Below are 12473 nucleotides of genomic sequence, written 5' to 3' on the forward strand. Positions count from 1 at the left end.
CCTTCTCCTCCTGCTGTCAATCTTTCCTAGCATCAGGGTCTTTTCCAATGAGTTGGCTCTTCATATCAGGTGGCCAAAGTAGTGGAGTTTCAGCTTCAGCATCAGTCCTTCCAATGAATATTCAGGGTTTATTTCCTTTAGGATTGACTGGTTTGATCTCTTTGTTGTCCAGTTCAGTTCAGTCACTCAGTCGTGTCTGACTGTCTGTGACCCCGTGAACCGCAGCATGCCAGGCCTCCCTGTCCATCACCAACTCCCGGAGTCCACCCAAACCCATGTCCATTGAGTCAGTGATGCCATCCAACTATCTCATCCTCTGTTGTCCCCTTCTCCTCCTGCCCTCAGTCTTTCCCAGCATCAGAGTCTTTTCCAATGAGTCAGCTCTTCGCATCAGGTGGCCAAAGTATTGGAGTTTCAGCTTTAACACCAGTCCTTCCAATGAACACCCAGGACTGATTTCCTTTAGGATGGACTGATTGGATCTCCTTGCAGTCCAAGGGACTCTCAAAAGTCTTCTCCAACACCACAGTTCAAAAACATCAATTTTTCGGTGTTCAGCTTTCTTTATAGTCCAACTCTCACATCCATATATGACTACTGGAAAAACCATAGCCTTGACTAGACAGACCTTTGTTGACAAAGTAATGTCTCTGCTTTTTAATATGCTGTCTAGGTTGGTCAGGACTTCCCTGGTGGCTCAGACGGTAAAGCATCTGTCTACATTGCAGGAGACCTGGGTTCGATCCCTGGGTTGGGAATATTCCCCAGAGAAGGAAATGGTTTTCTTGCCTAGAAAATCGCATGGATAGAGGAGCCTGGTGTCGGTGGGGTCACAAAGAGTCAGACACGACTGAACGACTTCACTTTCACTTTCACTTAGGTTGGTCATAACTTTCCTTCCAAGGAATAAGCGTCTTTTAATTTCATGGCTGCAGTCAGTATCTGCAGTGATTTTGGAGCCCAGAGAAACAAAGTCAGCCACTGTTTCTACTATTTCCTCATCTATTTGCCGTGAAGTGATGGGACCAGATGCCATGATCTTAGTTTTCTGAATGTTGCCCAAGGGACTCTCAAGAGTCTTCTCCAGCACCACAGTTCGAAAGCATCAATTCTTTGGCGCTCAACCTTCTTTATGGTCTGACTCTCACATCTATACATGACTCCTGGAATAGGAGAAAACATAGTTGATCTTGGATGTGGTGCCTTTTTAGATATAACGCTAAATACTTGATTCATTAAAGAAATAATTGATACCCTGGACTACATTAAAATAAACTTTTGTCTGTGAAAAACAATATCAAGAGAGTGGGAAGGCAAGCCACTTAATGAAAGAAAATATCTGAAAGAGAAATGTCTAACCAAGGACTGTTATCAAGAATATACAATGAGCTCTTAAAACTCAATAATAAAGTTAACGACTTGATTAAACTATGGGCCAAAGGTATCAACAGAGACCTCAGGAAAGAAGATATACAGATAACAATTAAATGCATGAAATGATTCTCCACATCATTTGTCTTCAGGGAAATGAAAATTAAAACAACAAAGAGATACCACTACACATCTTTTAGAATGGCCAAAATCCAGAACACTGACAACACCAAAATGCTGATAAGAATGTAGAGTATCCTTTTACATTGTTGGTGTAAAATCAAAACAATACAGCCATCATGAAAGACAGTTTGGTGCATGCGTGCTAAATTGCTTGCATGTCCATCTCTTTGTGAGTGAACTATAGCCTGCCAGGCTCCTCTGTCCATGGAATTCTCCAGGCAAGAATACTGCAGTGGGTTGCCATGCCCTCCTCCAGGGGCCTTCCTGATTCAGGGATCAAACTCACATCTCTTATGCCTCCTGCACTGGCAGGCAGGTTCTTTATCATAGTGCCACCTGGGAAGCCCTAAACTTGCTTTTACCATGCGATCCAGCAATCATTCTCCTTGGTATTTAGCCACAGGTGGTTTATATCCACACCGAACCTGCACATGGATATCTATGGCAGCTTTGTTGTAATTGCCAAAGCTTGGAAGCAGCCTTATCTACAGTAGTAGGTAAATGTGTAAATAAACTGGTGCATCCAGAAAATGAAATATCATTTCATTTTAAGGAGAAATGAAGCAGTCATGAAAAGATATGGAGTAAACTTGACTGCATATTATTAAGTGTAAGAGGCCAATTTGAAAAGGCTACATACTATATGATTCCAACTATCAGATCCTTTGGAAAAGGCAAAAGTGTGGAGAAAATGAAAAGGTCAATGGTTGCTGGGGTAGGTTGGGGTGGGAAGAAGGACGGATTAGCAAGCACAGAGTTTTAGGACCATGGAACTCTTTTGTACGTTATTGCAGTGATGGATACACAAACCCAGAGAATGCAGACAACACCAAGAATGAGCCATGAGGTGAACTATTGACCTTAGTGATTAGGATGTGTCAGGTCAGTGTAGGTTCGTCCTTGGTAACAGAGGCATCCCTTGGTGCATTCATTGATAATTGATACTCGGGGCGGGCGAATTATGCTTGAGTGGAGATAAAGGACTTGAGAGAAATTTCTGTACCTTTGTCTCAATTTTGTTTTCAATTTAAAGCTGTTTTTGTAACTTTTCTTTAAAAAAAATTGAAACAGTAACAACAAAATGATGTGAGTAAATAATATTTAATCAGAATCAGCAACTTATTGCCTTATAATGTAAAGATGCTACATTTTTGGTAGTTTTAGTTAGTCATAAAATGCTTATTTTACAGTGGACTATAAGTTCCATGAAGACAAGGATTGTGATTGTTTTGTTCAATAGTACACACTCACTATTAACAAATATCAGTTTATCACAAGGGCTCAGAAATATTTTTGAAAGAATAGTTTTCATTAATTTTATTAATTATGCTAAAATTATGTATCAAAAATATTTACCAATAACCAGAATTCTTTGAGCTAGAATGCCGCATTTTTTGTGGCTGGAGATTAAGGAAGAAAGAGATCAGAGAGAGAAAAGGAGAGAGACTCTAGGTAAGCCATGAGACTCTGATCAGTTTCCGCCATCCATGCAACTTGGTTTTCAGGGGAAAAAGCATGAAGGAGCAGAGCGTTTGAGAGATGAAAAGGCAGGAAGAAGAAGGAAGAAAGAGAAAACTCTGCTCACTGAGGCGCTACAGAGGGACTTCCCTGGTGGTCAAGGGCTAAGACCCTGTGCTCCCAATGCAGGGGAGGTGGGTTCCGTCCTGATCAGGGAACTGCATCCCACATGCTGCAACTGAGAGCTCGCCTGCCTCAGCTGAAGATCCCGCATGCCGCAACATAGATCAACAGTGCCTCATGCTGCAACTAAGTGTGGGTGCAGGCAAATTAATTAATGATATGAAAAGAAACTACTGGGACTCCTTTCACTTAAACGTCCTTCAAAAAGTGAGAGGGAGTACTGCTATCTTATTTGCAAGCTGATCCCAGGATATACTGTTAGTAGAATGGAGAAATGAGAAGAGAAGACAGAGAAGAGAATGAAGGAAGAACATAAATGCATTCTCCACCAGATGACCGTGTGGGCAACCAGAGCTTAATCCCTCTAGGGAACAATGGAGCCATCTTGCCACGAGGACTATGTTTATCCACCAACTCCCCCAGTCAGAGATTAAGGGCCACTCCAAGAGGTGCCTTGATTCCCTGGCACTTCTGACTCTCTGCACAGGTGGGCAGAATAGAATGCTGCAGCCAGAGGGAGCCCTTAGGCAATGAAATGTAGATGCTGGCAATTTAAAAAAGTCAGGTTAGTTTGCGCAGACACAAGGGACAAGGCAGTATGAATGGAGGAAACAATAGCAACTGCTCTAGTTTGCCTGTTTGAATATAGAGAGAAAGTCATGGAGATACTTAATAGACATTTATGTTTATTTTCAGCTGTGTTTCAGAATCTGGAATAGCTACTTGTATTCAGGCAATTGGGCTTCCCAAGCAGTGCTAGTGGTAAAGAATCTGCCTGCTCCATGCAGGAGACCTAAGCTAGATGCAGGTTCTGTACCTGGGTGGGGAGAATCCCCAGGAGAAGGGAATGGCTACCCACTCCAGTATTCTTGCCTGGGAATCCCATGGACAGAGGAGCCTGGTGGGTTATGGTCCATAGGGCCGCAGAGATGGACAGGACTGAAGAACTTAGCCTTTACAATCACTAAACATTTCTTGACCTTGTTGATATCTCATGACTGTTCACCTCAACTGAGTGGATACGTGAATGGATTGAAAATTGAAGTCTGTTGTTGAAGCAATCAAATGCTGTTGATTGCCAGGATGATACATTCACTTAGAAACCACTCTGGTGCCCTTTGTCATTTGGAGCCCATATTTCAGAGCTAAACCTGTACTGAGCACAGACCTTCTCATCTTGTAAATGTTGATTAACAATCAGTTTCATGGGGTTAATCCATATACTTCAGAATGGAGACTCAATTTCACCTTTTTGAAAAAAAAATAAAATGGAGAACTACACTTAAAAATCACGTGTGTCAGTGCTCCTGGGCGTTACCTAAACCTTGTCTAACACCAAGTATGGGAAGTAGGTGAGGGATGGATCAACTGAATGGTCTTCTGGGGAAGTCTTGAGCCAGGAGTTACAAAAGACATTAAAATAGGAAGGAGAAGTGCACGAAGTCAACAAAAAGTAGACACCGTAAGGGCAAAATCAGCCATAATGTAAACAGTCCAAAGTGTAATCATCAAGTAGTTAAAATGTGGGTAGAAGTCAAAAAGAGATGAAAAAATTAGGGAATCTAATAAAAAGCAATAATAACTAAAAAAAAAAAAGAAATGATGAAATACGTCAACAAAAGTCAGGTCCCCAGAAACCCTGAGCTATATGTCTTATGATGTGGTTTGAACAGTGATGTTTGCAGAGTCTGTGGACAACTGTCCTGTAAACCTGACCGGAGGATGCCTGTGTCCTCTGTGGGGAAGCAAGTCCAGATTCTCTCCTGTAGATCTGGGGAGGGGAAGCATGCCTGCTTCCTCTCCCCACCCCCACCAGGAGGCCGATCTGGTGCTGCTCTGATCCTGGAGGCTTCTCACCAGACATCAGAATAAAACTGGACTGAAAGTATTTTTAAATCCTAATGAGATTTTCAGGTGGGAAATATACTTGATATATTATTTACAAAGAAAATATTTTCTAATATCTCTTTCCTTTGTAGTCTATGAAACAATGTTTGCTAAAAGAGAAGACTGGCAAGGATTAGAAAGAAGTGAACTCCTTAAGTACTTCAATGACTGTGGTCATTTCCCAACCCACCAGCAAATTGATGAGGTTTGGGATCTGGTCCATAGAGGTAAGTCGTTTTCATTTCTTTTTTTCTTTTGGTTTCTCCTTCCTTCTTTCTTTCTTCCCTATTTTCCTCCCTTGATCTTTCCTATATTCCTTCTCTTATTTTCTTTTAGTTCACTTCAGTTCAGTTGCTCAGTCGTGTCTGACTCTTTGTGACCCCATGAACCACAGCACGCCAGACCTCCCTATCCATCACCAACTCCCGGAGTCCACCCAAACCCATGTCCATGGAGTTGGTGATGGCATCATACCATCTCATCCTCTGTCGTCCCCTTCTCCTCCTGCCCTCAATCTTCCCACCATCAGGGTCTTTTCCAATGAGCCAGCTCTTCGCATCTGGTGGCCAAAGTATTGGAGTTTCAGCTTCAGCATTAGTCCTTCCAATGAACACCCAGGACTGATTTTCTTTAGGATGGACTGGTTGGTTCTCCTTGCAGTCCAAGGGACCCTCAAGAATATCCTCCAACACCACAGCTCAAAAGCATCAATTCTTTGGCACTCAGCTTTCTTTATAGTCCAACTCTCACATCCATATATGACTACTCGGAAAACCATAGCCTTGACTAGATGGACCTTTGCTGGCAAAGTCATGTCTCTGCTTTTTTAATATGCTGTCTAGGTTGGTCATAACTTTCCTTCCAAGGAGTAAGTGTCTTTTAATTTCATGTCTGCAGTCATCGTCTGCAGTGATTTTGGAGCCCAGAACAATAAAGTCAGCCACTGGTTCCACTGTTTCCCCATTTGCCATGAAGTGATGGGACCAGATTTGTCTTATAAATCCCTTTTTTCAAATTGTGAAAACCTAATGTTAATATACATATGAAAGAAGATTTAAATAACAGGTTAAGAGTTAGTACAGTATCAACCTAGATGGGTGGGATGGGGAGGGAGACAGGAGGGAGTTTCAAAAGGGAGGGGATATATGTATACCTGGGCTTCCCTGGTGGCTCAGAGGTTAAAGTGTCTGCCTGCAATGCGGGAGACCCAGGTTCGATCCTTGGGTTGGGAAGATCCCCTGGAGAAGGAAATGACAACCCACTCCAGTATTCTTGCCTGGAGAATCTCACGGAGGGAGGAGCCTGGTAGGCTACAGTCTACGGGGTTGTAAAGAGTCGGACATGACTGAGCTACTTCACTTTCACTATAGCTGATTCATGTTGAGGTTTGACAGAAAACAGCAAAATTCTATAAAGCCATTATCCTTCAATGAAAAATAAGAAAAAAGTTACCTTTAAAGGAGCGGAGGAGATGATTTTAGCTTTTAGAAAGCTTCTAATATATTTTTTGATACACTGTGTTGTTATCTGAATACATTTAAAACCACCATATTTTAAATACTGATGCTACAATGATTTCTCCTGAATATATTTGGTACAAAAAATATAGTCAAGTTTGAATGTTTAAACATTATAAATTATTTCTAACACAATAAAATCGTTTCTTTTCTTAACAGTAAATAAGTGAAAGGATAGCATGCATTATGTAGGAATATTTAATAAGTTAAATGGAGCAACATTTCTCCTTTCTCTATACTGGTAAGGGGGTGGAAATTGTCACCAAGGTGTGGGAAATCTCAATGAATTTTTCTTAACTCCTTAAAATTCTTCTCAACATTTCTTTCTATGTCCACCCTAATGCTATGGCTTTCTACCATGTTTAGAGATGATGAATGAGGTACCCCAAATTTAACTGAGAGGAAAAGGTAAACAAACAAAACAAAATAACTCAAGATCTTTTTTTGTAATAGAGGAGAAGGGCCCACATGCCAGTAGAAATGCATGATTAATGCTGGAGTGACAAGGTTGAAGCTTCATATGGGTTGAAGTTCTCTTTGTTAGTTCTTAGTGTAAATTGACCTAATACTTTACCTCTGTATGGGCTTTGTTTTGCCACTGTTGCATCCTTAGTACCCAGAAAAATTTTCTAGGCTCTTGGTAAATTTGTTTCACAGACTCGAGGAGCATCCAGGTCACTTTGAATGTTTAAGCAACTTTTTCCCACTAACAAAAACATTGAGCATTTTTTATAGAAAATTTGAGAATATAGAAATATATAAAATTACTAACAAATAGAAATTAATATTTGATGTTTATCATTTTCAGTTTTTTTCCTTCACATAGAACATTTTTATGAAAATTGGAATTTTCTACATGTTGGGCTCATTGGTAAAGAATCTACCTGCCAATGCAGGAGACATGGGTTTGATCCCTGGGTCGGGAAGATCCCCTGGAAGAGGAAATGGCAACCCATGCCAGCATTTTTACCTAGAAAATCCCTTGGAGCCTGGTGGGCTACAGTCCATAGGGTCACAAGGAGTCTGACATGACTTAGTACTGAGCACATACGTGATGCAAAATCTACATTTTTTGGTTAACAATACTCCTTAATTCCCAAGCCATAAATACCTTTTACAACATTATTTATGACTGAGTAATAACTCAATCATAAAGGTATTCTGTAAAGCATTTACTATTGTACATTTAAATTCTTACCATTTTTCTTTATAATAAATAATAAAATTCAAAAAGTTGAATGCAGCAAAGTAAAATCAATTAGAGATTTCAGAAACTTATTCTGATTAGTGTTAGTAATTTAAAATATAAGTTTTTCTTCAAATTATATTTCATAGTGGTATTTTCCTTCACTGATTATTTTAGAGTGTATCATAGAGGCTTGGGTTTAAAGCATGGCTTAATTTTAGATTGCCTGGATTTAATTCCTGACTTCATCACTTATTAGCTGTATGTCTTTGGACAAGTTATTTATCTCTGCTATGCCTTATTTTATTAATATATGTTTAAAGCAAGATAATGCTATCAAAATAGTTGGACTGTTGTGACTTTTAAATGGAATAATTAATGTAAAACTTGTGGATCATTTTAAATGCCAATAAATGTCTGTTATTATTATTCTTAAACAATTCTTTAGTATACTGAAATAGTTATGGAAATTAATTTTCATAATTTTTTAATTTTGAAAGTGTTAAAATATTGTTTTGTGACTTATTTCTATAGATATTTTTGTATTGAATGTCATCCATTGGTTTCTACCCATATCATCTCTTGATTATCATAATAACCTGTGTACTACAAGAGATATGCTCATTTATGCTCATTTTACAGATGAGAGAACTGAGACTTAGAGTTTTTAAAGCTCACTAGGAGAGCTGAAACTTTAACCCTGGTCTCTTAAAATCAAGTTCAATGCTCTTTACTATGTGGAGTAAAATTTAAAAGTTCACTATTACAAAAACATAATTGGATGGATGATTAAAATGTTCCTGACAGCAAGTACTGCCTTTTATTGGTCTTTCACAGACTAGATAATGCCTTGTGATATAGCAGGTTTTCTGTAAATGTTTCACTTTATTAAATTTCTTATTAAAACTAGAATTTTCAAAAGAACATGTATATTATCAATTGTGAAACAGATCACCAGTCCAGGTTTGATAGCACTTGATGAGACAAGTGCTCAGGGCTGGTGCACTGGGATGACCCAGAGGGATGGGATGGGGAGGGAGGTGGGAGGGGGGTTCAGGATGGGGAACACATGTAAATCCATGGCTGATTCATGTCAATGTATGGCAAAAACCACTACAATATTGTAAAGGAATTAGCATCCAACTAATATAAATAAATGAGAAAAAAATTAAAAAAAAGAACAGTTAGCTTAAAAACATACTGTTTTTATTATAATGCCTAAAATTGGGAAACTTTCCTTTATAGAAGCCACTCTAACATAATTTAAAATATATGTCCAATTATGTTGCTATATCCAGTTAAACAATTCTAGTTCATAAGAAGCATTAATTTAAAATAGAGATATTCTAAAATAATGGAAAGAAAACCAAAAATTTGTGGGAAATGGAGCTAGTGTTTTCTGCTTGCTTCTGGTAAGGGAATCTGATTTTATGCATTTTGGATTGTCAATCATCTTCATTCATACTGACTTCTTTGATTGTGGGTAATAGCTCCAGATGTGCAACCTACACATTTTTTCATCCAGTAGCATATTTCACCTAACTCATGTATACTTAATTCAATTGATTAACTTCTTCAGTGTATGACACCAACTAGGTCAAAGTTTCAAAACTGTCTTTGTGTTCAGGTATTTTTAGCTTCCCCCGCCCCCCTTTTTTTTCTTCTTATCACTATGGTAACTAAAATTGTAACTGAGGATATGATTTTTGTCTGAAAATCTTTCTTTGGGAGAATGAAGCAACTTCAGACTGAATGTAGAGGCCAATCTTGAAAGCCGATAACTATGCAGACATGAGAACCTTTACTTGATTCACATCTCAACAAGTGAAACTAATAACAATAGAATGACATATATTAAAGAAAATAATACATTTCATTCTATATTATATTCTCACATCTGCCTAACTTTTAGAAGTTTAAACTTGGAAAATTTTCCAGCGTTTTCTCAACATGAGAACAGAAACCTTAGTTTGTTTTCAGCAACTAAAATTACCTCAATAATGAAGACAAGTCCACTTTCACTGTGGAGCCCTAGATGAAAAGTCTTAAACCCTAAGACATTCTCTGCATCTGAAGAAACAATGGTCTGAGGTAGGATATGAATTATTCTGGGCTCCCAAGTTGGTGCAGATTGCAACTGTGTCCTGGCCCTCCTGCCCCTTAGGGTACAGTTTTGTTCACTAAAAGCGGACAACACTGGATTTCCTGTTATATTTTCAAGATACGACTTTATTTATAAACGAGGGATAATATAATGATTTTCCCTTTTTTTTTTTCATATGAGCAAGCTCTTTAACAAGAAGATTTTGATTACACAAGAAAGGAATTAAAGAGGATTTTAAAAAGATAAGATAGTAAGAGTATTCTAGGGCCAAAGAAATTCTAATGATAAAAGAATGCAGAAGTATCAGAGGTAACATGTTACAAAAACCTTATTTTAAATAACTTCTAAAAAAGAAATTTAACACATTCTTAGCATAAAGCATTTTGAAAATACATACTAAAAACAAAAGATGAAATGAAATATACTAGCAGTTTTATGTTTCAGAATGACATGTGGCTACTGACTAGAGGGTCGCCAGGTCTTACAGAGATCTCTTAGTGCACTGTAAAGGTCGGGGAAAGTGTCTGGCAATCTGTCTTCTTCTTTTTATATAATAAAAACAATCCTTTTTAATGTAATTTTATATAATAAATACACTATATATTTATGTTGCTAGAACAAATTTCAGGCCATGAGCTCACTGCTTCTCACAAGGAGTTAAGATTTCTAACCTCCATCCATCAAACTTCAATTTCAATCCATTTGGCTTTTGAATTTCTTCTTATGAGATTGTGACCACATAACAATTGAGGGCTATGTAGCGATGTAGCATGTGGGGTGTCCTGACCAACTGATCTGCAGTATCTGCACATTTATTTCTTACATTTCTTATGAAGTGTGTTATGTATGCTGTTAATGCCCATGGCTGTTGATTTTTTTCTTACCTCTTCAAATCAATTGAACTTCCTTTGACGGCTTGTTATGTGGAGAAAATAATTCTCATTTTGAGCATATTGATATTGGCCAGGTCTTCAGATCCTTGTCATCATCTAGTTGGTCAGAGCCTATGACCTATATAGGTCTACATTTGTTCACTAGAGGAAGACAAAATGCTCAAAAAATGCAGAGGCAGGTTCAGTTCAGTTCAGTTCAGTGGCTCAGTCGTGTCTGACTCTTTGCGACCCCATGGACTGCAGCATGCCAGGCCTCCCTGTCCATCACCAACTCCTAGAGCTCACCCAAACTCATGTCCATTGAGTCGGTGATGCCATCCAACCATCTCATCCTCTGTCATCTCATTCTCCTCCTGCCCTCAATCTTTCCCAGCATCAGGGTCTTTTCAAATGAGTCAGCTCTTTGCATCAGGTGGCCAAAGTATTGGAGTTTCAGCTTCAACATTAGACCTTCCAATGAACACCCAGGACTGATCTCCTTTAGGATGGACTGGTTGGATCTCCTTGCAGTCCAAGGCAGGTAAATAAATATAATTCCAAGCACAAAATCACATTATCAGAAATGAAGCAATAAAGATGATTTAGGCATGTGGTCGCTATTAGGAAAGCCTGGCAGCTATGCTGATGACTGAACAATAGGAAGAGACTTTCTAATATCACCTCCCCTTCACCAATGAGTTCCCTGAATTGTACTGCCATGACGTTTTTTAAGCAGGATTAAGTATTTTGTTATGCAACACTGGATAACTTGAGAAGTGTTTGATGTTTACCCCGCCTGCTCTGATGGGTTTACTGCTAAAGTCTCATGAATCTACAGACTCTTTCTGTGCACTACAGAGATATAAAGGTTCTGTCAGGGGATGTCTATAACCCTTGTATAACAGGATGCCATTTTTTTTCCTGGTAGTGCTTTCAGCCATGCGAAATGTAAAAAGCACATTTTCTTATCCAGTGGATAATTTCAGGTACAAGTCATAAAGTGAAAGGAAATGCATTAGAGTGTATTATATGGATGCCTTCCTTAGTTGAGACAATCCAGGATTTTTTTTGATAAAATCATTGCAAATATTGTTAACAAACATCTTTTGAGCTCTTAATGTGGGCTGTAAAATGTAATATGGTTCAGAGATCTCAGTCTCCATAATATCTGGAGGGACATGCACATGTTTAACTGGATAAATGCAGTGTTGTAAATGCTTATACATTCACATATATGTCAAGTGCTAAGATGATACAGGTATTAATTATGGCTAAAATTTGGAAATCAGCGAAAGTTATAGAGTGTACTTAAGACTTGAGTCAATCACTGTAGGATGTGTTAACACGGTGATTAAAAAAAAAGGTTTAATGCATAAAGGAGTGTGTGAAAAGCAAATTAGAACTTACAGGGCTGCTGGCAACTCTGAATAGAGGAGGCATGTGTCTGCTGGGTGGGTACCTGGATAAGGCACAATGTCACTAAAACTGCTGACTAAAAGATGCCATCATTCACTGAGACCTAGTTGGACTGTGGTTGCTTTTCCCTATAGGATTCTCCTTGTTTTAAGTCCCTTATCCACCTGTCATCTGCCTATGGGAAATGGTTGTTTCCAAATGCACAATGCAAATTAGATTTTGGTTATAAATCAGTTATGTGACAGTAGGAGCTATTTAAACACTTTTCCCTAGAGCTCAAATACCCCCTGAATAAA

General features: G+C 38.6%; 1 protein-coding gene across 1 annotated transcript in view; it reads left to right on the plus strand.

The window, feature by feature from the left end:
- IQCM (IQ motif containing M) overlaps nucleotides 1–12473 on the plus strand; it is a 308548-nt gene that overhangs the window by 174676 nt on the left and 121399 nt on the right. Inside the window, exon 13 of the mRNA XM_043463691.1 lies at nucleotides 5175–5309. Within this exon, the coding sequence (XP_043319626.1) occupies nucleotides 5175–5309 (135 nt within the window). The remainder of the gene's footprint in view (nucleotides 1–5174; nucleotides 5310–12473) is intronic.

The sequence above is a fragment of the Cervus canadensis genome, chromosome 1 (genome assembly GCF_019320065.1).
Source record: "Cervus canadensis isolate Bull #8, Minnesota chromosome 1, ASM1932006v1, whole genome shotgun sequence".
Classification (NCBI taxonomy): domain Eukaryota; kingdom Metazoa; phylum Chordata; class Mammalia; order Artiodactyla; family Cervidae; genus Cervus; species Cervus canadensis.